Raw genomic sequence first — 25,210 nt, forward strand, 5'->3', positions numbered from 1 at the left:
TGCTGAGTTGAAGCAAAGGGCTAAACATCTGATCCAAAATCTCTGAAGTTAATCGTGTCACCCATGACATTGGGTAAACTTAGGTCATAAGGAGATGGTCAAGCCTAAATCAGCCCGAGTTCTAAGTGTAGCTGTTAGTGAGTTAACTCAAAAAGCTGGACCGAAATATTTATTAGATCACTTAAAAAAATATGCCCTATACTTTTGGCCATCAGAGTTATTCCCAATAAGCACAGGAGATAGAATGTGTCCTGTAGAGACACTAATGGCTAATACCCTTCTAATTCTTCAAAGATGAGGCTGCTGCATATAAAACTAGGGTAAGATGATGGAACAACTGTATTTTACACATTACGAAGGAAAAATTCTCTCTCTCTGTCCTCATGCCACCCACTCCAAAAGATGTATGAGAAGTTCACTTACTTTAAGTAACCAAGTGAGCACAGAATCACGATATGGAACAAACTTGTTCTTGTTCTTCCCAGCAGCCTGATCTGCTAGAGCAGAAATAACCAGCCCAAGAGTTGTAAGAGACCTGCATGGAGAAAGTAACCAACCCATGAACAAATGAAGAGCTCGATAATTCAAAAAGCCCTTTTAAATGTGATGGATGCCCAAATAAATTGAAGAAGTTACTCACCTTGTGCAGTAACTATGGTTCTTCAAGATGTGTCCCCATATGGACATTCCACTGTAGGTGTGTCTACGTCCCTGTGCTGTTGATCGGAGAACTCTGGTAGCAGTCCATTCCACTCGTCATGCATTATTCCTCACTTGCCACAAGGCTAGCCAGCATGTGTGGGAAATCCCTCCTCAGGAGTACAGATCCCAAGGGATCAAAGAATTGCTCTAGAATCCTTCAACGTGTGAAGGGATGCACCAGTCTTCTCATCAAACAACTTGTCCCTTCAAAAGCAAGGTCGTTCCACCATAGTTTGGACCTCTTCAGGGAAGCCAGATAAGTAACACCACAAAGCACGTCATCACAATAGCCATAGAAATCGAGTGCGCCACGGTGTCAGCTGCATCTTGCATGGATTGGAGGGACACTTTAGCCAACGGCTGGCCCTCACTGACGACTGGCTTGAATTGTTCTTTGTGAGAATCAGACCGTTGCTCAACAAAGGCACTGAGTTTCGTGTAGTTTTGGTAGTCACACTTTGCCAATAAGACTTGGTAGTCTGCTACACAGAACTGGAGTAGCAGCTGATAAATGGGTCTTCCTGACGAACAGATCCAAACATTTCCAGTCTCGGTCATAAGGGGTGGATCTGAACTGGTGCTGGCGGCCCCTTCAGTTAACTGCATCCAAAATGATGGAATTAGGAGGCGGGTGAGAAAAGAGAAATTTTATGTTCTTTGCTGGCACGTAATACTTTCTGTCCACCCGTTTGCATATTGGCTGGACAAACGCAGGGGTCTTCTATATGACTTTGGCAGGATTCAGGAATGCTTCATTAATAGGGAGGGCCACTATGGAGGAGGTGGAGGAATGTAAAATGTTCACCAGGTTGTGGTAAGATTTGGTACTCTCCTGCAAGGGTATTTGTAGGGCTTCTGCCACCCATTGTGCCAGGCCCTGGAATAAATGTGAAATCAGCCACCGATGGCAGAGGGGGCATCACCATCTTGTCTGGTTGGTACCATGGCTGACCAAATCAGGGAGGCTGTGCATTGAGTGGATAATATGCCTGACGCTCATAGTAAAATTGAACCCCATATGACAGGTGAGAAGAGTGGCGGGAACCCATGTTTTCTCACTCACTTTCTGACTCTGATGATGAGAAAAGCGGTGCATGGCAGGGAGATGTCAGTGAGTCCAGGGCTCTGGGCAAACTTGGTATTGGGGCCCCGATACTGAGTAGGGGAGAGTCAGGTGCATTGGATACTGAAAGATCTGTCATGCACTGGAAAGCCAGTGGTGGAGATGGCGTCGGTACTGCCGGTAGTTGTTAGTGCAGAGAGGCTTGCACTGACGGAGTTGGAGATGTGGACTTGGCCACAAAGTCCATTGATGCCAGATGCACTGGAGTTGGTACTGGTGCTGATATCCGTACCGATGAAGCCTTCCCCAGGGCGGATCTTCTATATTTTTCATACCCCTGCAGTACCAATGCTTCTTTGCCCATGCTTATTGGGTCTTTGGGCAGCCAAATTTTCTCTGTCATATGGTACCGCTTGTACCCTGGGTACCAGTTTTAGATCGCTTTGGTGCTATTGGTACCAATGATACTGATGAAGCTGGAAATAGTTTTCAGCTCCATCAGGGCTTGCTACGGGGACTCACAGACCTTCTCTTAGAGGCCTTGTGTGAGTGGCTCATCTCTCTAGGCTCAGCTCCCTTCAATGTAGATGGTTGTGGTGAGAGTTCCTGCAGGGACTCAGGGGTTGAAAGGCTGATTCCATGAGCAGGAGTTTGAGAATTAACTCTCTGTCTTTCCAGGACCTAGGCTTCAGCTGCCAGCACAAGTCACACTTTTGTGGAATGCGCTTTTCTCCCAGGCAGTGAACGCACTGCGAGTGTCCATCAGTCACTGGGACAGATTCCACGCAACTGAGGCACTTTTTGAACCCCGGGGAGCCGGGCATACCCTTGTCCGGGGGTTCACCCCCACCAGCGTTGGTGGGAAGCAAACTCCTTCTTCTTTTAGACATGGCCAAACAAAAATACAAATGAAGTAACAATGAAAAAAAGCTTCAAGGGAAGCTAAAATTAGCAAATCTAAAGGGAGTTAAAGATCCATGAATGGACAGCTGAAGCTCCATCCTTGCCAGGGGCTGTTCAGAAGGAACTGCGGAGGGATTGCTCACACATGCTGGCTAGCTTAGTGGCAGGTGAGGAGCAGTGCATGCATGGATGGGACAGACGGCTACCAAAGTTGTCTGATCAACAGTGCAAAGATGCCGGCACACTTACAGTGGAGCACCCATAGGGATACTACCCGAAAAAGCAGCTTCCTTATCTGTTCTGTAACTGTTGTTCTTGGAGATGTGTTGCACATATCCATTCCACTCTTGATTGGTGCATGCGCATCCAGTATAGCCCCTATAAACTCTGTCCTCTGAATGAGTGAGAGGACAGACTTTTCTGAGTTGCTCAACAGTCCCAGTGCCTTACAATTTGACTGGATAAGAATTATAGTGTCTGAATCTTGAAATGGCCTCTCGCAAGCCAGTAGTCCAGATAGAGATAGATATACACTCCTATCTTTCCCAGGAAGGCAGCTACCAGTCCCATACATTTTGTGAAAATCCAGGGAGCTGCCAACAGGCCGAAAGGCAGCACTGTGAACTGGTAGAAAGATTGGTTTACCAAGAATCTGACATACTTCCTATGGTCTTGATAAATCCTCAGATGGAAACAGGCATCATTTAGGTCGAGGGTAGCATAGCAATCTCCAGGATACAGAGAGGGGGAAAATGGAAGCTAGTGACATAATACAAAATTTTTTTTTTTTAAGATATCTGTTGAGCTGATGTAGTTCTAAAACTGGCCTGAGATGTCCTTTGCTTTCAGTATTATAAAACAGCAGGATTAAATCCCTGTTCCTCTGTGACATTGAGGAACCTCTTCTATGGCTACCACCCAGACGAGAGTTTGAACCTCCTGAAGGAGGCGCACCTAGTGAGTGTGATCCCTGAATACAGAGAGAAACAAACTGCAAAGTGTATCCTACTTCCATGGTACACAAGACTAACTGGTCTAAAGTAATTTGGGACCACGCACTGAAGAAATAGGAGAGATGGCTTGCAAACAAAGGGGAAGAAGAGACTAGAATCAGGAAGCCTGATCTGGCACCCTCGATTGAAATATAAGAACGGGTGCTTAGTACCCCCTGGGCACCTAGAGGGACCAGGAGGAACAGGAGAGGAAGGAGTTGGCCTGCACCTATAATTCCTATTCTTTTTCCTCAGCAGGTACTGGTGAGGTGCAAGAATGGGTATTTGCGGGACTGCTGAGGACAAAAATGCTTTCTCGAAGGGGCAAGAGTATACATGTCCAATGACTTCAGAGTTGTCCGTGAGTCCTTTAAGCTGTGAAGTATATAATCCGTCTGAGCTGGAAAGAGGGATGAACCTGCTGAGCTTCCTGGGGCCCTGAAGACTGTAACCAAGAGCACGGCTGTGGCAGAGGCCATGATCTTACCAGCCAAGTTAGCGACATCCAAACCAGCCTGAAGCAATATTTTTGCCACTAACTTCCCTTTATCCACCTGTGAAAGGAACTCCTGTTTAGTGTCCTCAGACACTTTTCCATAAATTTCAGGACAACATCTCAGATGTTAAACTCATATCGCCCAATAAGGCCAGCTGGATGGCAATTCTACACTTGCCACAGAATAAAGTTTTCTGCCAAATAAGTCCAGCTTTTTGGCACCCTTTGGCTCAGGGATAGTGGCCTGCAGCCCCATGACTTCCCTCTCTTTGGCAGCTGAGACAATGAGCGATCCCAGAAAGGAGTAGGAATAAAAATGCTCAAAGCCTTGTGAGGGAACATAATATCTAAGCTCCTTCCCACTTGTTTTGATGTGGGAGGAGTTGCCACAGCCACAATGATGGGGTCTAAATTAGCTGTTGCCATGCAAGAAAGAGATCTTGAAGTCATTGTGGATAGTTCTCTGAAAACATCCCCTCAATGTGCAGCGGCAGTCAAAAAAGCGAACAGAATGTTGGGAATCATTAAGAAAGGGACAGTTAATGAAACTGAAAATATCGTATTGCCTCTATATAAACCCATGGTATGCCCACATCTTGAATTCTGCATGCAGATGTGGTCACTCCAACTCAAAAAAGATATATTGGAATTGGAAAAGATGCAGAAAAGGGCAACAAAAATGATTAGGCATATGGAACAACTTCCATATGAGGAGAGATTAATAAGCCTGGGACTTTTCAGCTTGGAAGAGAGACGACTAAGGGTACGTCTACACTACCCGCCGGATTGGCGGGTAGTGCTCGATGTATCGGGGATTGATTTATTGCGTCTCGTCTGGACACGATAAATCAATCCGCTAATCGATGCGCATACTCCACCTCGATAGGAGGAGTACGCAGAGTCGACGGTGGAGCTGCGGCAGTCAACTCGCTGCCGTGAGGACGGCAAGGTAAGTCGAACTAAGATACTTCAAAGTTGCATATCTTAGTTTGAACACCCTGCTAGTGTAGCCCAGGCCTAAGTGGGGACAGGGGTGGGGGGAGGATATGATAGAGTTCATGGAGGATAGGTCCATCAATGGCTATTAGTCAGGATGGGCAGGGATGGTGTCCCTAGCCTCTGTTTGCCAGAAGCTGAGAATGGGCGACAGGGATGGATCACTTGATTACCTGTTCTATTCATTCCCTCTGAAGCACCAAGCATTGGCCATTGTCGGAAGACAGGATACTGGATTAGATAGACCTTTGGTCTGACCTAGTATGGCCATTCTTATGTTCTAGAACCTTGATGGATGCTAAAATCACCTTATCAATTGGTAGTGCCACCTGAGATGGCATAACTGGGGCCAGAATGTCAATGATGCAGTGAGAAAACTCCTTAACTTCTCTATTTGAATGTCCAATGCTGAGGACACCCTTTTTAGGATCTCTTGGAGAGCCCCGCAGTCATCAGGAGGGGGTAAAGACACTCCTGAGGAACTGCTTAATGGGGTGTGTGGGGGGGATGGGAGGAAGCTAGCACAGGTTAAGGCTGGGCCCCCTCTGATAGTTGTTCCACAGTATCCTCGCTGATAAAGTATAGGAGAGGAGCGGCGAGCCACACACTGTGGCTGAGAGACATAAGAGCCAACCTCCAAGTAAGAAGAATCAGCATCTCCTGACCATGGAGGGGCCACTTCAGTTGGTGCTGGGAGATTGTTGCCAAGAGAAGAACAAAGAGGAGCCATCATCACTGGCTTCCCTCTGGATGGTAAAGACAGATGATAGCTTAGGGACATGGGAGGTTGATTTGATACTGAGTGCTGCATTGAAGAGGCTGATGCTGAACAGTCTACCTATACTGTAGGAGAGATCTCCTGCCCCACTGGGGACAGCAGCGCCGGTAAGTTCAACAAATTCCTTGCAGCTGCAAATGCCTCTGGCATGGATGGTACTGGAACAGTAACTGACCAGTACACAAGAGACTAAGATGATGCTGCAGATGATAAATGTGCCGCGCTGGGCCCTGGACTCAATGTTGTCTGCCTCAATGCCGGAATCAATGGTGCCATTTTATCCAAAAAGCGAGTGGAAGAGTGCTTCAATTTTGATTGCACTCTATTCAACACTTTGCCCCCTTCTTGGCAGACTTAGGGATCAGAGATCTACCTCTCTCAGCAAGGTCTTTGGAAGGCTTCTGTTTCTTCCTGGGCACCCACAAGGATGAGCGGTGCTGGGACTCAGTCAGCAATGGAGGTGTACTGCTCACACATGCCAAAGTGCTCAGTACCCTCTCTGACCGAGAAGACTCTGAAGGTGTGCTAAGAGCAGCCTCCATCAAAAGATACTTCAGCATGGCCTCTCCATCTCTTTTGGTTCTTGGCTTGAGGTCCTTATCAATCTGGCACAGATCCCTAATGTGACTCTCACCAAAACACTTTAAAGAACTAGAGCGCAGCTTGCTCGTAGGCATCAGCTTTGAGTAAGAAAGACAGGGCCTGAAGCCTGGGACTGAGGAATTCCTTGGTACTGACAAACGGAACCCCAAAATTGGGGAACTGAGAAAAAAACTAATGGATACTAAACAAACTTATCTATCACTAACACACACCAAGAACTATGTAACTAGGTAACTATATACAAGAAAAACACACTGAGAACTCGCTAAAGCAAGACCAGATTCTAACAACTGTCATGGGCAGCAAGAAGGAACTGAGGGGGCCAGGAGTGGCTTTGCCTTTATTAAGATGATGTTAAAAAAAAAAAAGAACGGTACAGAGTTTAAGAACAGAAGTTTCTGGTTAACACGGAATAATATATGGATTATCGAGGGTGCATGTGGTGCTGTGTGGCAGCAGAGGGCACTTGAGCTGGTCTGATGGGTAGTGCCAAGGGGGAAATTTCTGACCGTTGTGCTCATGGCACACACACCCCAAGAGTGGAATGCATGTGTAATCACTCAAAGAAGAACAAAAGCCTTCCAACCACTGTTATTTCAGTAGTGTAACTTTATCTCAGTTTCACGGAATTAATATTTATCTGAATAGTACCTACATCTTCAGTATAACAAATACCTAAAGCAGTAACAGCCCTTGCCCATCCAACACCCACTTCAGACAAATGAAATTTAGTTTGGTGGTCTCCATCTAGTCCCCTTTTGCATCAATTTGCCATAATTATTAGTCTCTATTTCTGAAGATAACTGCAAGTGCAGGAGTGTCAGAAGTAAGGCAAGACCCTGCTTTTCCAAAAAAGCAGCTATAAAAAAAAAGTTAGCTAGTGGCATTTCCACTAATATTCTCTTCCAAAACAAGCTACATTGCTTAGCAATGTATCAATTTTCTATGTGAGAAACTCATAAGATAAAAAGTTTTCAGCCTTTATAATCATGTCCTTGCAACACAAATTACATGCATAACTGTTGCAGGGAGTATAAACCAGCATAAAACACATCTTAAATACTTAAAATGTGTCACTTGAGAATTTCTATAAAAATAACACTGAAATACAAAACAACCTCAGAAAAGCCTGAACTAGTTACAACACGTACCTTGCAAAAATCTTATTGATTAAACAGTGCATTAGAAGTTTGATGTAGCTTTCCTTTATTGCCTATTTTAACAAAAACAGCAGCCAGAAAAATCATTAAAAGCCTTACTTGTTTATGTTGCTTCCCTCCTTCAGCCTGTCACCTGCAGCACCAGTCTTAGTTGCCCTTTCGCTGCCCGCTAAGTCCACCAGACTCAATTTGCCCACTTTCTCACCCGATGTCTGAGGAACGGACAAGAGAAGAGTTACTGTTAAAAGATTTTACTCACTCACATTTCTAGTTAAGTTTCACAGTTTGCCACATTTTCAAACAAGAATGCAGGTTGTATTCCTTACTTCCCACCTTTTATCTGACACGTTTTAAAATAAATATTATAACAAGTACTAAACATTAAAACAGCGTTTTGAATCAAAAATAATCCTTCTATTACTTTAGTTGCTGCTCAAAAGTGGTAATGTGGGATGCATCAAGAACTCCAAGACCTCTGGCTGGACACCTAAGTACCAGAAAGGAGGAATGCAGCCAGTATCAGACAGGTATAAAGCAAGAAGAGTGGGAAGAGGGAACACAGGCAATGGACCAGGAGTCACAGATCAGGATGTTCAATCTAATCAGGGGCAACATCTCTAATTCAATTCCTATTTTCAAGATGAGAAAACTTTTGCTTGTCCAAAGAGACAGTGGGAGTCAGGGACTCCTGAATGCCAATCTCAGGTCTGCTGTACACTTAAACCTTAGGATGACTTAGCTATGCCACTCAGAGGTTTGAAAAATTCTTACCCTTGAGAGAGACAGACAGGCTGACTTTAGTCCTGCTATAGACATCTTTAAGTTGACAAATAAATTTTTCCATCAGCCTAGCTACTGCTTCTTAAGAAGGTGGATTTACTACAGCGACATAAATAACCCACACACTACAGCAACGTAGCTATAGTACCATGGCTGTGCTGCTGTAGTGCTTGTAGCACAAACAGCCCCTCAGTTTTGACACTGATTCCCAGTCCAGTGCTCAGACTGCATCACTCTGAAAATAAGAATGAGCAAAGCAGGAAGTATGTAATAATTCCACATTTTACGAAGGGCAGATATTTACAAAAATACTAAGATGACAGGGAAACTTTCTGACATCCCTCCCAAAGATCTTCTCCCTAAAGAAGGAATTTCAAGCTGATTAAAAAACTTTCAACTCTCAACTTTAACCCAAACAGAAATTTTATCATAAATTCTTATTACTCTTGCCAGTTATAGCTGGAACAAAAATAAATTTTTCAAACATTCAGCCTGGGATTTTGATTTCCCTTAAATTAATAAATATCTTAAGCTGTTCCTTAGCTCCCATCACCGTAGTATGCAAGTGCTAAGAGTATAATTACATTTTCAAAAGTACCTGTGTCTCATGGGGGGGAGGGGGAAGGCTAATTTTTTCCACTGAGATATAGGTACTTTTGAAAATGTAACTTTGTCTCAAAGCACGTTGCACTTCTATCTCATAGCACAGCATGTTGGATCATCTAATTTCAGAACCCGAAGACAGCAGAAAAAAAAAAGCCAGGCTAGAAGCCCAGTGTTTCAGAAATTCATATAGCTGCATAGTCAGCAGGGTGGTCACTGGAGGACAAGAAGGGAAAGAGGAAAGCAAAACAACTATTTTTGGCCAAGCCTAACCAGAAGCATCAAAGAAACCAGAAATGCAATGTAGCAACAGAAAAACTAGAGAACCATGAAAAGTACAGCTTTGTAGGGAGTGTGACTTAGCAAAGAGAGTGATCTGGAGATTGGGGGGGAAGATAGAATTGAGAGAGAAATATAGCATGGTGGGTGGGGATGAGGGGAGTTAAAGAATGAAAAAGAGAAAATGGTTAGACAATAAGAAAAAAATTAAAGATGTGAGGAGAGAGAAATAAGGAAATGGAGAACAGGAGTTGGAGAGCACTTTGGGGGAAACACTACTGTATAGATCAGCTGTTGAGATGAATACCACTTTCAGGCACTCAATAGTCAGCAAATATAAGACAGACAAAATCTCACTAAATTATGCAGGTGAAGTGAACACACACACACACACACACACACACACACACACACACACACACTTAAGAACCCATATTAGATAAAGCAGTGGAGTCATAACACTGAATCTGTGACATATTTCCACAACAAACTGGTAAAATATGCCCAGAATTCAAATTTCATCGAGGGAATCAGATAAAAGCAGTGGAGCTGAGAGGGACAAAACCCTTATTTAAAACCCAAAATAGCTTAATCAACAAAAAAATATAGAATGTGATTAGTAGTTTTTGTTTTTTGTTTTTTTTTCTGGTTCTTCCTTGTTCAGCCATTAACCATGGGGGCTGCAAACAGAGCACAAGCGGAAAAGACCTATTTCCTGCCTTGTACCCATCACTCCCAGATCCCACACACTCCCACATTTGGGGGGACGGGGGATGCAAATTGGAGGTATGTGTGAAACCAAAGAATAAAACTCATTTAAGCTAAATTCATTATAATTTGTTTTTCCACACTCTCCTCAAAGTGAGTGGAGAATTTGATCAATGATGTTGGATGCTCAGCTGGCATTACATTTCTCACTTTTCATAGAATCAGACTCATAGAACCATACGGTTAGAAGGGATCAAAAGTGTCATCTAGTCTAACCCCCTGCCAAGATGCAGGACTTCTTGTGTCTAAACAAACCATGACAGATGGCTAGCCAGCCTCTTCTTGAAAAATCTCCAGGGAAGGGGCTTCCACAACTTCCCTAGGCAGTTTGCTCCATTGTCCTATTGCTCTTACAGTTAGGAATTTTTTCCTGAGCTGTAATCTAAATCTGCTATGCTGTAATTTGAACCCATTGACTTTTGTCCTGTCCTCTGGGGCAAGAGAGAACAATTTTTCTCCATCTTTTTTTGGCAGCTTTTCAGGTATTTGAAGATCGCTATCATATCCCCCTTAATCTCCTCTTTTCCAAACTAAGCATACCCAGTTCCTTCAGCCTTTGCTCATACAGATTGCATTCCATCTTTGTCGTTCACCTTTGGATCCTTTCCAGTTTCTCTACATCCTTTCTATACCGCAGTGACCAAAATTGGACACAGTAGTACAGCTGAGGTCTACTCAGCAGTACCATCACCTCCTGTGACTTGCATCCTAAGTCTCTGTTAATGCAACCCAAAATTGCATTTGGTTTGTTTTTTTTTTTTGCAGCAGCATGTTGAAATACTGACCAACCACAACTCCCAGATACTTCTCTGCAGGGCAGGTGCCAGGCTAGTTATCCCCCATTCTGTATTTGTGCATTTGTTTTTTCTTAAGTGTAGCACCTTACATTTGTCTTCGCTGGATTTCATTTTGTCGTCTATAGCCCAGTTCTCCAATTTATCAAGATCCCTTTGAATTTTTGCTCTATCATCTGAAGTGTTTGCAACCCCCTCACCTCCAGCTTTGTGTTATCTGAAAATTTGATCAGTATGCTCTCTATTCCTACATCTGATTATTTCACTGACTCCTGGGGACTGATAAGCTTCATAATTCCTTTTGTCTCAAGACTGGTTACCTGATCATTTTTAGCTTTGCCTTTAGAAAGGCCATATGGCTAACAGGAAAAAGACAAATGTGGCTTAATAAGATTAACCAAACTTGTTTAAGTCTGTCTGCAAAAGTTCTCTCAAATTTTTGTATTTTCAAGTTAAATTTGTTATGCCGTCACTGCTAGGTTGCAGAGGTTAAGAAAACGGAACGGAAAATACTTTTCTCATCAAAAACAGGTAAACAAAATTAAAGGAAAGAAAGTATTCCTGACTGAGAAGGTGAAATCTTTGCAACATTTTCAGCAAACATACATTTGGAAATAGTCCATGAAAAAGTTACAACCTGAAATCTTCATACCTGCACAAAGGTTTCTTCATTCTGAAGTCTACCATCACAAAATATCTCCATCAAATATTTTCTCGTAAAGGACAAAGCCAGTTTTACATTCAAATACTCTTCCAACACTTCAGTTTCCCACTCCCCCACATTATTATTATTACATTAGTATTACTGTAGCACTTAGGAGCCCCAGTTATGGAACATGACCCCACTGTGTTAGGTGCAGTAAAAACAGCACAAAACAAGTCTGTGCCCAAAGAGATTACAATCTGAATATAAGAAAAGAGGCAACGGATACAGACTGACCAATAGGTAAGTACAAAAAAACAGACAATACTGGTTAGAGTGATAGGCACTGGTTTCAGCACATCAGGAGCCTGACCGTAGTCAAGCTTTTTATAGGTACCGTGGCAAAGGGGTGCTTTAAGGAGGGATCTGGAGGATATTGAGTCAGTTTTGCAAAAGTTTTACTTTCCATCTAGCCCCCAAATCTATATTACAAACTCTTGTTTTAAAATACATGTTTTATTGCTTCAGATAGTAGGATTGAGGAATCCTCATTAAATCTACCGCAGCTTTGGGCTTGCATCCTTATATCATTGCATTTCAAAAGCCACATTTCAATCTTACATGTCCATCCAAACATCTAGAAAAACCTAGCTTCATTACATATGTGCACAAGCACAGCAGTCTGTTGAAACATTACAGAAGCCATGATTAGAATCTGTAGCTTGGATTAGACATCAGAGGTCAAAGTCTCTACCTGCAAATCTCCCACTATTACTTACCCCTGATTGTACATCATACAGTGTGTGTGTGAGGATGATCTTGAAGACTGCATGTGACCGACTGCTCTCTTCATTCATATTGGTTGCAGCCACTGTTCGAGATTTGTTACCCTCTGACATCAAAGACTCTATGTCCTAAATAAAATCGTAAGGCCTTTAATAATATGTACTAGGCACTATCTGCACAAACATTACTTTCACTAAACTACTTCAACAGATAGTAAAAATAATTTTGTTAAATGTAAAATAGACAACTCTCTCCCTGGGTTTGATTTTTTTTTGTTTAAGTCTCTAAAGATTAAATCACAACATTGTGCTATTTTAAGTTAAAGAGTAAGCAGTAAACAGTCACTGAGCCTAACTCAATTTAAACAATATCACTATTTGTATGTTATCCGTTAACTTTATTTGGGTCTCAAGGTAGGGGATACTGTATTCCTTTTTATTGGTTGGCTGGCTGAACAAAACATTAATTTACTGCAATGAACAAAGTAAAATGGCATTTCATTTGTGAAATCATAGATCAGCAGCGTCGGAAGGTACCTCAGGAGGTTATCTAGACCAACCCCCTGCTTTGCAGGACCAATCCCCAGACAGATTTTTGCCCCAGATCACTAAGTGACCCCCTCAAAGATTGAACTCACAACCCTGGGTTTAGCAGGCCAATGCTCAAACCACTGAGCTATCCTTCCCCCCAATACTGCAGCACTTTAGCTCACTCAGTAGTCAGAGCTTTTCATTAACATGCATTTTAATTCATGCCTAGAACGTTAAATTTTATAAAAGCAAAACAATCAACAGAACAGGTTATGATGTTTCTCTCCTGGACAAAAGCTTGGGAAGTCCTAGAATGCCATAATTCATCAGTGGCCTCAGAGACACTGAGGCATAGGAGCTGTATGTTGTACATCAATCTTACAAAATGGTCACAGGTCACAGACTTTCTGCCCCTACACAAAATCTATTCACCCAACCTTTAGCAGGATGATGCTGGGGAAGGAAAAAGCAAAACAAAACCACAATGCTTTCCTGTGCTGTGTGTGTGGAATTTTGCAAGACTGCTGTGTAGTGTGTATGGAAAATGTATATGAAATAATTTTATTTATAGAAACTAGTAGTAAGGACTGGAAGAATTAACAGGGTGCTCATAACAGTACTCATGAACCACCCTCTGTATTGCAAATGTGTCTGCTTAGAGGCATAAGAGTTCTCTAATTCCATCTTATATTTACTAGCTTTTCTGACAGCATATCAAACAGCTTCACGAAGACATTGTGCTGCACAATCCTTAGAATCTGAATTACTTAGGTTGAACATAGGGTTGCTACATGATTATTAATAATACTCTTCCTTTATTCAGTACATTCCATCCAAGGATCTTAAGTGCTTTACAAATACTAACTAGTTAATCCTCTGTTCCCATCTGAGGAAATGGAGGTACAGAGAGATGAAATGACCTAACCAAGCCTCAAAGCACATAGCTGGGTATCTGGTCTTTACTTTCTCCAGCAAAGGCAATGCACCAACCTTCCCTGTGAGCCTGTTACATGTCCAAACTGTTTTTGTTTGTATAGCCTAGGTTACTGAGACTACAAGTTAAGGTTGCGGTAAAGAAGAACTATTAAACCAGCCTTGTAAATCTCCCGTTTTCTTTTTTTTTTTCCTCGTCCCAATGTTAGGTGGTAAGAGCGGTACTCACATGTTTAGGACTTTCATAAGGGATATCTTTAAGCATATTCTCTCTTAATCCCTTAATTACAGAAACATAATATAAAAATAATCTCGCTACTATAAACAACACTTGAGCAGTGACTATAAGAATTACTAGCTTCAAGATCTATTCCGTCCCTAAAATTGTCCCTTACCTTGTAGCTGGCGACAGCCAGTTTAGATAGTCCATCTACATAAGGACCAAAGACGTTGTGCTCTCTAACTTTTAATGACTGACGGCTTCTGTTTAAAAAAAAAAAGAAAGAAAAAGATTTGTACTTATAAAAGTGCAGCTATCCAAGTAATCCGAGTACAATAACGTTTTTAGTAAAACCACAATTTTTATCAACTTACCATTCAAAGCAATAGACAAGATGACGAGGCCCTCTAGCATTCAAAGCAGGAATGGTTTAGTGTTATAGTGCACTACACAAAACAAACCACCTGTCCATACATACAGTGTTGGCATTTCCCCATACCTCACTTCATGAAAATCAATGTGAGCATGACAGTAAGTGTTTGGCACATATTAGGCCTTTAAATAATAATATAGCAGCTATTTGTCGGGGTCTAGGGGGCAGAAGGAAGACAACACTATCCCACAACAGGGATAAGTCTTGTACCCTTATGCCTGAGAGGGAGTCCATTAGGGCAAGGTAGGAAGTCAGCCTTAGCTCATGGAAACAAGATCATGTTACACTGTCCGAGGTCAAGCATCCTCTATATGTATACTGCTTACCCTTTGGGGTCAAGGAGATCTCTAACTTTCTCATTGTAAATCTCCATGTAGGAAACTTCCACTTTGAAACTCTGTTCTTCATTTTCCTCTTTCTGTGCTCTTTCAAAGAGACTACTGCAGAGCCTCGGGATTAATCCAGGCCGGTCGGCTGTACCCATCATTGTGTAAGATTTTCCAGACCCTGTGCATTTGAAACTAGTGTTAGTGCTTTTACAACTGATTTTTTTAGGTGATGGGAATAAGGGGGAAGTAAAGGGCAAAGAATGGTTTGGAACTTTTCACTGAATATTCTTTAAACACAATTTTCTAGATATAAAGGAACCAAGACACCAAGTAAAGGACAAAGTAAAAAGGGCAGCCTACTTATTAAATCAAGCTGAAAAGGAAAAGCCAAGCTACTTAAATTGATTGAAAGCACTTAGAGAGATGCATCCTTATCATGGACGTCAATTTAATTCCTACCTGAGTTTTATACCTACACAGTGCAAGTAAGCCAACTGAATGAGCCAAGTCATCTTTGTTTATCAAATTAAAAAATGATGAGCAATGACTATCTAAATGCAGAGTCAGGGATCTTCCATTACAGAATATAAAGATACAACAAACCCAAGGACACAGCCATGAACACAGAACATTCAGGAGACACTTATCCACAGCGTGGGAAAGCAGGGTAGCAGGGCACCAGAAATTAGCAATGTTATTCCAAAATGCCTTCTCACCTCAGCCCCCTAACAAAACAAACAGAAAAAAGCCCACATCTTATCTACATTGCTAGGTTTTTCCCAATATAGCAATGTCAAAATCTAGCCCAAGAACAATTATTTCTGTCACAACACATTTCTCATCAACAGCACTTTTTACACTCTGCAATGACTTACCAGTCTGTCCATAGGCAAAGATACATGCATTGTAGCCCTCAAAGGCATTCTGAAGAATATTCTCTCCAAGGCACTTGAAAACAACATCTTGACCTAAAAATAAAATAAAAGCTGACGTTCAGGGAAAAATAACAATTGCTTTTGCAGTCATGCCCTTCAGACTCCAAATCAGGCGAAAAGAACTAACTGTATGAAAGATTTACATCTTTCATAGTGTATCTCAATTAGATAGTAGGGTGTTTGAGAGAGGGACAATGGATATAAATCTAGAATAACTACACTGAAGTCTGTGGTGTTACTCCTTATTTATAGTGCTACAAATTAAGCCAGAAACTGGTTCTGTATCTGTGTTTTCTATGAACACAATACTAGCAATCCACAGACCCACTAGAACCTCAACTACCACCTATTGACAATCACAAAATTGGGTGCATCAGCAAAACAAAGAAAGACCCACAAAATGTACCTTATTCATTTATTTTGACAATTGCAGTTTAATTTTAAATTTAAGGTAATACTTCATGGTCTACTAGGAAGTGTACTTTACAATATTCTGTAAAATAAGTGAAAATATAGCAATAGACTTTGCCATATCACTGTTATTAAATATTTGCTGAGAAGAGAGCGTAATTATGTTGGAGAGAATTACAGTACAAGGCATGTGGATCAGCAAAATATAGGATAGTTTTTCTACTGTAATACCTAGCCACCCTTAACATTTTTGCTTGCCTCTTTTCCAACTAGAGTGAAGGAACGTTTGTCAATTTGTAAAAGCAGCAAAGAATTCTGTGGCACCTTATAGACTAACAGACGTTTTGGAGCATGAGCTTTCGTGGGTGAATACCCACTTCCTCAGATGCAAGATACAAGCTTTCACCCACGAAAGCTCATGCTCCAAAACGTCTGTTAGTCTATAAGGTGCCACAAGACTCTTTGCTGCTTTTACAGATCCAGACTAACACGGCTACCCCTCTGATGTTTGTCAATTTGTTTAAAGCAGTAATACAGCGAATCACAGAAATTTAGGACTGGAAGAGACCTTGATAGTCATCTAATTCAGTCCTCTGCACTGAGGCAGGGCAAAGTATTACTCAGACCACTCTGAGAGGGGTTTGTCTAACCTGTTAATAAACCCTCCAATGATGTAAAAGCAGCAAAGAGTCCTGTGGCACCTTATAGTATAACAGACGTTTTGGTGCATGAGCTTTTGTGGGTGAATACCCACTTTGTCGGATGCATGCTCCAAAACGTCTGTTAGTCTATAGGGTGCCACTGGACTCTTTGCTGCTTTTACAGATCCAGACTAACACGGCTACCCCTCTGAAACTTGCCTCCAATGATGGAGATTCCACAATCTCCCCAGGTAGTTCAATCCAATGCTTAATTACCCTTACAGTTAGGAAGTTTTTCCTAATGCCTAACCTAAATTTCCCACGCTGCAATTTAATCTCATTACTTCTTGTCCTGCCATCAGTGGTTAAAGAGAACAACTTATCACCTTCCTGTTTATAACAGCCTTTTACCTACTTGAAGACTGTTATGTACCCCCTCAGTCGTCTTTTCTCCAGACTAAACAAGCCCAATATTTTCAATTTTTCCTCATAGGTCATGTTTTCTACACCTTAAATCATTTTTGTTCCTCTCCTCTTGACTTTCTCCAAATCTTTCCCAAAATGTGCTGCCCAGAATGGGACACAATGCTCTAGTTCAGGGGTCAGCAACCTTTCAGAAGAGGTGTGCCGAGTCTTCATTTATTGACTAATTTAAAGTTCCACATGCCAGTAATACATTTTTAACGTTTTCAGAAGGTCTCTTTCTATAAGTCTATAATATATAACTAAACTATTGTTGTATGTAAAGTAAATAAGGCTTTTAAAATGTTTAAGAAGCTTCATTTAAAATTAAATTAAAATGCAGAGCCCCCCGGACCAGTGGCCAGGACCCGGGCAGTGTGAATGCCACTACAAATCAGCTCATGTGCCGCCTTTGGCACCCATGACGTAGGTTGCCTACCCCTGCTCTAGTTGAAGCCTAGTCAGTGCTGAGTAGAGTGGAAAGAACTCCTGCGTCTTGCTTTCAACACTACTGATAATACATTCCAAAATGATAAGTTTTTTATAACAGTATTTTGCTGATGATTCATATACAGCCCCCATATCCTTTTCTGCAGTCCTCCTTCCTAGCCAGTCATTTTCCATTTTGTATTTGTGCAACTGATTTGTCCTTCATAAGTGCAGTACTTTGCATTTGTCCTCATTGAATTTCATCCTATTTATTTCAGACCATTTCTCCAATTTGTCAAGATCCATTTTGAAGTCTAATCCTGTTCTCCAAAATATGTGCAATCCCTCCCAGTTTGGTATCATTTGCAAACTTTGTAAGGGTATTGCCGATGCCATTATCCAAATCATTTTGGAAGATATTGACTAGAACTGGAACCAGGACAGATCCCTGAGATGCCCCCTACTCGATATGCTCTTCCAGCTTTACTATGAACCCACTCAGGAACTTCTCGAGTACGATTTTGCAATCATTTGTCCACCTATGCTATGCTGCCCTAGTTTGTTTATGAGAAGGTCGTGTGAGACAGTTATCAAAAACCTTACTAAATTTGAGATGTATCACATCTACTGCTTCCCTCCATCCACAAGTCATGTTAACCTGTCAACGAATGTGTCATTCCAATAATTATACAACACACAGACAGATGGCAAGATACTTTAAATCATACATCAAATATTCAGAACTCTTCCCTCAAAAAGTTTCCCCTTCCCTGAAAAATGTCTTTCACTCAATGACCAAAGTGGTCCATGAATTTAGTTATATTGTACTGCTATAAATTTAAGGCCCGCTCTTCAATCACACACAGAAGATTCCATTTGAACTTAACAGGAATTTTGCCTGACTACAGACTATGAGTAAAATTTTCAAAAGTATCTAAGAGCTTTTCTTCACATACAGCACTGAACTGTAGGATCAGGGCCTATGTTTGCGTGTACAAGGCCCAGTCTTGCTCCCATTCAGATCAATAAAACTCACACTGACTTCAGTGGGAGCAGGATTGGACCTTTTAAACCACTGCAACCTAAACCACTAAAGAATTAGGTCCCAATTCTGAAAGGTACTACAGCGAAATTACTCATGTGTTGCTGAACTGGCCTGAGTGGGGGCAAGCTTTACCACAAAGGTGAACTTTGGCATTAATCCTCAAATTATGGACAGAAATAGGAATAGAAATCTTTTAATTCATATATCTGGATTAAGTATTTTAATGGAGATATTTGTATGAATCAAAACAGCAAATTAGTTACATTCATCAATAATTACCTATACTGTATATAGATTGTAATGAATGTTTATTGGCTGCCACTACTCTAAATATTATGTTTGACTAGAAAGAAGGAAGGATTAAGATAGCAGTTTTAGACTTTGCCTTCTCTCTTGACAATGGGCAACCACATAGAGAAAAGGTTTTCCATGCCATATGGTCTTTTCCCCTTGCCAAATATAGGATTGTAATCATCATAGCATCACAGAAGTGGAAGGGACCTTAAGAGATCATCTAGTCCAGTCCCCTGCACTTAAGGTGGGACTAAGTATTATCTAGACCATCCCTGACAGACGTTTGTCCAACCTGCTCTTAAAAATCCCCAATTATGGAGATTCCACAACCCTTCTAGGCAATTTATTCCAGAGCTTAACCACCCTGACAATTAGGAAGTTTTTCCTAATGTCCAACCTAAACCACCCTTGCTGAAGTTTAAGTCCATTGCTTCTTGCCCAATCCTCAGAGGTTAAGAACCACAATTTTTCTCCCTCCTCCTTGTAACAACCTTTTATGTACTTGAAAACTGTTATCCTGTCCCCTTTTAGTCGTCTCTTCTCCAGGCTAAACAAACCCAATTTTTTCAATCTTCCCTCATGGGTCATATTTTCTAGACCTTTAATCATTTTTGTTGCACTTCTCTGGACTTTCTCCAACTTGTCCACATTTTTCTTGAAATGTGGCACTGAGAACTAGACACAACACTCCAGTTGAGGCCTAATCAGCGCAGAATTGAGCAGAAGAATTACTTCTCGTGTCCTGCTTACAATACTCCTGCTAATAAATCCCAGAATGAGGTTTGCTTTTTTTGCAACAACATTACACTGTTGACTCATATGTAGCTTATGATCCACTATGAGCCCCAGATCCCTTTCCACAGTACTCCTACCAAGGCAGTCATTTCCCATTTTGTATATGTGCAACTGATTGCTCCTTCTTAAGTGGAGTACTTTGCATTTGTCCTTATTGAATTTCAGCCTATTTACTTCAGATCATTTCTCCAGTTTGTCCAGATCATTTTGAATTTTAATCCTATCCTCCAAAGCACCTGCAACCCCTCCCAGTTTCGTATCGTCCGCAAATTTTATAAGTGTACTCTCTCTGTCATTATTTAAATCATTGATGAAGATATTGAATAGAACTGGACCCAGAACCGATCCGAGGGACCCCACTCATTATGCCCCTCCAGCATGACTGTGAACCAATAACTACCCTCTTGGAACAATTTTCCAACCAGTTATGCACCCACCTTACAGTAGCTCAATCTAGGTTGTATTTCCCTAGTTTGTTTATGAGAAGGTCATGCAAGAGAGTATCAAAAGCCTCACTGAAGTCAAGATATACCACATCTATCACTTCCCCCCATCCAAAAAGCTTGTTACCCTGTCAAAGAAAGCTATCAGATTGGTTTGACATGATTTGTTCTTGACAAATCCATGCTGACTGTCCCTTATCACCTCATCATCTTTTAGGTGTTTGCAAACGGATTTCTTAATTATTTGCTGCATTATCTTTCCAGGAACAGACGTTAGATACTTTCCTTTTCATAGCTGTCATGTAAACAGAGTGCAATCACAAAACTACAGTAAATATTACCTGCATATTTTTCTTTTACAGATTCATCCAAAGACCAGAAACAATGATCGTAAGCAAACACCTGTAGTAAAACAAACCAACAGGACATCTTATACAAAACTACAGTCAAAACAAACCAAAAAATTTATCCTTATTTTGTTAGCGATGGTTAGCTGATGTATACACCTTTATTTGCTTTCTATTTTTGTGCTTAATCAAATTCAAGCTAATTTACTTTACTGTAATTTTTATATGGTTTATTCTATCAGTCCTATTTACAAGTTGTTTAAAACAATAAGTCATGACTATATAAACAAGCCAATAAACTACATTTTTAAAGGTGGGAAAAGGAGATAAGAGGCATGTGCATATAAAATGCAAAAAAATGAAAGGAACATAAATCAGCAGCAATGGGTTTGCTCTAATGAAGAGACCAGAAAATGCTTTAAAACAAACAGCTCACTCATTCACAGTCCTCAATGCCTAATACGCAACTATGCTCTCACTTGTTTCTGAGACTCATTTTTTGGCTAGACATACGCAATGGTCTTCTGCAGCAAGGAGATTCTTTGAGGAATGTGTGGTTTGGAGTTTTTTTGTTTTTCTTTTGAGAAACAATAGCTGATCAACTGCACTTTTTAAAAAGATAGTAAATATTTGGATATTTGAAGGCTGAACAAGTAATATACCACAGCTTTTCACAACACTGGTTTAAAGTGAAACCAAAAACTTACCTTTGGCTGGCTCCTGCAGTTCCCAGAGGAATCATCATCAGGGGACAAATGAGAAGGGGCACATGTAAGAAAAAAACAGACAAAAATACAGTTAATGATAATACAACCAATTAAACATGAAATTGAAGATTACATGTTAACTAGAAACTTCAACTTTCCCCATAACTCCCCTTTCAGCTTCAAGTTCAAAATCACTTTCAAATATAGGAACTAAAGCTTATGAAGCACCCTTTCCAAAAGCAGCATCTGGGATATTTTCCACAGTAACCTAACTTTAAAAAAAAAAATTCAAATTAAACTAAGCTTAATTCTTAAAGGAGCTAACCATAAAACAAAATGGGGCAGAAGTCTCTCAGGACATACCTAGCACAATAGGGTGCTTGTCAATAACTAGGGCTAGTAGGCACTATGATAGTACAAATAGGGATGGGGACAATATGGTCACAGGTAGGGCCTTACCAAATTCAAGGTCCATTTTTGGTCAATTTCACATTCAGAGGGTTTTAAATTTTGTCAATTTCACTATTTCAGCTGTTTAGATCTGAAATATCACGATGTTGTAACCATGGGCGTCCGACCCAAAAGGTGATCATGGGGGGAGGGAGGGGAAAGTCACAAAGCGGTTACAGAGGGTTCATGGGGTTGCCACCTCAGTTCTGAGATGCCTTCACAGCTGCGCAGCAGCCCCGAAGGTTCCTGCAGTGGCAGGAGGCTTGCAGAGATGGATGTGAAGCCGATCTGCCTGTGTAGTTGTGAGCACCCCAGCCAGGGACTCCTAGCTGCTAGCCCCAGCCAGTGGTGGATTAGCACATCGGGACTCCGGGAGCCGCAGGGGTCAGAAACCCCATGACCAGGCGCCCTGAGCCACAGCAGGAGCCGTGGGTTGGGGTGGAGCTGGGGAGTGCGGGAGCCCCAAGCCCAGTTCCAGGGCTGCTGCAGCGCAGGAGTGAGGGTCTACCACCCTCACTTCTGTGCTGCCTCTGGAGGTATGTCTGATCTCCTCACCAAGAGAGACCGTGCAGGAGAAGAACAAGTCCTGTCCCTCCTCAGCCCAGCCTGGACTAGCAGCTAGGAGCCTCCAGAATCATGGGGAGATCAGATTTCCCAGGAAAGGCCTTATTTCACGGCCTGTGACATGTTTTTCACAGTCATGAAATTGGTAGGGCCTTAGTTATAAATACCAAAACAGAAGTGCCTTTTAGTAAGCCGTGAAAATAGTTGCAAATGAAGTCTAGCAGACAGACTAAGAAGGAATTGCACAGACTCTGGACTGGTCAACACTGAAAACATATATTGGCTATGTCTCTCAAGTGTGTGAAAAATCCACACCCGAAAGACACGACTATTTTGACATAATCCGCAATGTAGACAGCACTAGGTTGACAGAAGAAATCTTCTGTCAACCTAGCTACTGCCTCTCAGGGAGGTGGATTAACTACAGTGACAGGAGAACCCCTCCCACCACTGTAGTAAGCGTCTACACTGAAGTGCTGTACAGGTTTAAGTATAGACACAGGGTTTGGCCACGCTTGCAGCTGTACAGTGCTGAGAGTTAAAGCTGTCTTCGTACAGCTGTGTAGGGAAAGCGCAGCAGTGTGGCCACACTGACAGCTACCAGCGCTGCAGTGTGGCCACATTTGCAGCAATTGCAGCGCTTTTGGGAGTGGTGCATTATGGGCAGCTATCCCAGCATTCAAGTGGCTGCAATGTGCTTTTCAAAAGAAGGGGGTGGGGTGGAGTGTGACAGAGAGCGTGGGGGAGACAGAGAGAGTGGATTTTTGGAACTGACACTGTGTCAGCTCCCTGCCTTGCAAGTTCCAATCACTTCCCCCACCGCTCTCTCATTTACTAAATGCAAATAGCCTTCTTTGTTTTTTTTCCTCACAGACCAGATAAGCAGCTGCTCCGAAACGGACTCTCCCCTCGCCCCCGCCGTGCTGCTTCTCTCCTCAAGCAAACGCTAGCTGTGGGCATTCCAAAGGGATCCCCCTGCCTGCCTCTGCTCATTCACTGCAAACAATAGCTGTGTTTGTTTTTTAGATAGATAAGCAGCTCCGAGTTCACAACAAAACGAAGAGAGGCATCACAACAAAAGAAAGAGTGTTATCTTTACTTCAAAGCATAATGGGAAGGTTCCGGAGGTCAGTTACAGTGTAGTAAGATTAATCACTGTTTACACTGGCACCCCAGCGCTGTTCTCTTTATTCCTCTCGTCGAGGTGGAGTACATGCACTGCGGTAGCCAGGGAGATACAGCACTGTATGTGCCTTGCCAGTGTGGACGGGGAGTAAGTTACAGCGCTGTAAAGCCACCACCAGCGCTGTAACTCTCAAGTGTAGCCAAGCCCACAGCCTCTGTCCATGAACCAAAGGTAGCTTTTACCTATACCCAGTTCTGATCTCAGTCTCAAGAATCCATCAACAACCTAGCCGATCTAGGTTGCCTTGAAAGGGTGAGTGGAGAAAAGGAGCACTCTCCCAGGTGTCTCAGACTTAGGTTAAGGGCTTTATACACAACAACAAGATCCAGAGTGACTCTTCTTGGCACTTTTCTCCAGGGGAGAAATGATGGTATAAATGTTTTCAAGAAGGTTGGTCAATTCAGAAAACATTGTACCACATTATTCAATATAGTAAATAAGACCATCAGATTAAAAAATGTAAATATGTAGACTGGCATCAATTTAAGGACTCTTCCCCCACCCACAACCCACTATACAGAAGACTTGAGAAGTATAGAAAATACACAACTTTGGAAACAGCCAGTCTCCTTATCTCCAGAACCTCACAAATGAAATCAGAAAGCTGTTCTGACACACCACGTTTATTTCTTTTGGCAGGGAAGGGACGGGTAATGAGATGAGAATAAGTTATATATTTTTACTGGTCAATTTGGGCTGGGAAGCTAATTTAGATTCATGGTTATTTTTGTGTCACTGGGTCTGCCTCAAAGAATGAAGGTTTGCTTATCAGTCCATCATGGAGAAAAACTTTTCTATCTGGCTCTGGTTCAGATCAAATATTAGCATTTGTTCCGACCAAGCAGCAGTGACAGCAACCTTGGGTCAGGAGCAGAGTCAGTGTGACCCTTCTGGCAGGTTGGTGCATGTTCAAGTCAAGAGAATTACTCACTCCTGCTACAGTAGAATATGCACCAAAAACAAGATAATAATGCAAGAGAGCAGTAACAGTTTGTCTGCCAAACAAAAATCAAAGCTTAGATATAGAGTTCATCACAGGAAGCATGATCAGACCCACGGGTAGATAGTGGCACTTGTCACCCTATATCACTCTTCAGTTGGTCAGAGATAGGGGAGCCTGACATAGGACAAACTGATTCAAGATCAGAGAGAGGGCATAAAATTATGGGGAGTGATCCTCTAGAATCCTCATAACAGATTTTGGAATGTTCAAAAGTAAACAAAGCACATTTACAGTTCTGCTCTCTGGCCTCTAAAATCTGTACGCTATTTTACTGGAGATTCCTCATAGGCTTTTGTAGGAACTCTTATTTACACTAAAGGCATAATGGGTTTCTAAAGGGGGCCACCCAAAACTTCTCACTTTCTTTGCAAATCTGAACACTGAGTTTGAATTTATGAGAAGAAATGACTCTACCGTAAACCCAGAAGCATTTATGTTTGTTTTAACCTGTCTTGAATTTCAAGGCAAGATTATGTTATCACATGGTACTTAAACTTTCAGGCCTTGTTGAAGCACATATTATTCAGTGTTTGGATTAAAGTAGCAATAAAGGATATAATCTCAGAAGTCATACACTACATCTGTAGTTTTCAGAATCGGGATTACAATAGGCTGCATAAAACATCAAATTTAATATGGACTAAAGGCTTGATACTAAATAAGCATCTTGTTCTCTTCAGAGATATGCATATGCACATTATATCCTG

General features: G+C 41.8%; 1 protein-coding gene across 1 annotated transcript in view; it reads right to left on the bottom strand.

Annotated features, from left to right (window-relative positions):
* Positions 1 to 25,210, bottom strand: part of KIF13B (kinesin family member 13B) — a 227,320-nt gene that overhangs the window by 119,810 nt on the left and 82,300 nt on the right. The window contains exons 3-10 of the mRNA XM_030555191.1: positions 21,301 to 21,313; positions 20,588 to 20,648; positions 15,667 to 15,759; positions 14,789 to 14,969; positions 14,205 to 14,292; positions 12,340 to 12,474; positions 7,793 to 7,905; positions 424 to 535 (exon numbers count right to left, since the gene is read on the bottom strand). Coding sequence (XP_030411051.1) covers positions 424 to 535; positions 7,793 to 7,905; positions 12,340 to 12,474; positions 14,205 to 14,292; positions 14,789 to 14,969; positions 15,667 to 15,759; positions 20,588 to 20,648; positions 21,301 to 21,313 — 796 coding nt within the window. The remainder of the gene's footprint in view (positions 1 to 423; positions 536 to 7,792; positions 7,906 to 12,339; positions 12,475 to 14,204; positions 14,293 to 14,788; positions 14,970 to 15,666; positions 15,760 to 20,587; positions 20,649 to 21,300; positions 21,314 to 25,210) is intronic.

This window comes from Gopherus evgoodei, chromosome 3 (assembly GCF_007399415.2).
Source record: "Gopherus evgoodei ecotype Sinaloan lineage chromosome 3, rGopEvg1_v1.p, whole genome shotgun sequence".
Classification (NCBI taxonomy): domain Eukaryota; kingdom Metazoa; phylum Chordata; order Testudines; family Testudinidae; genus Gopherus; species Gopherus evgoodei.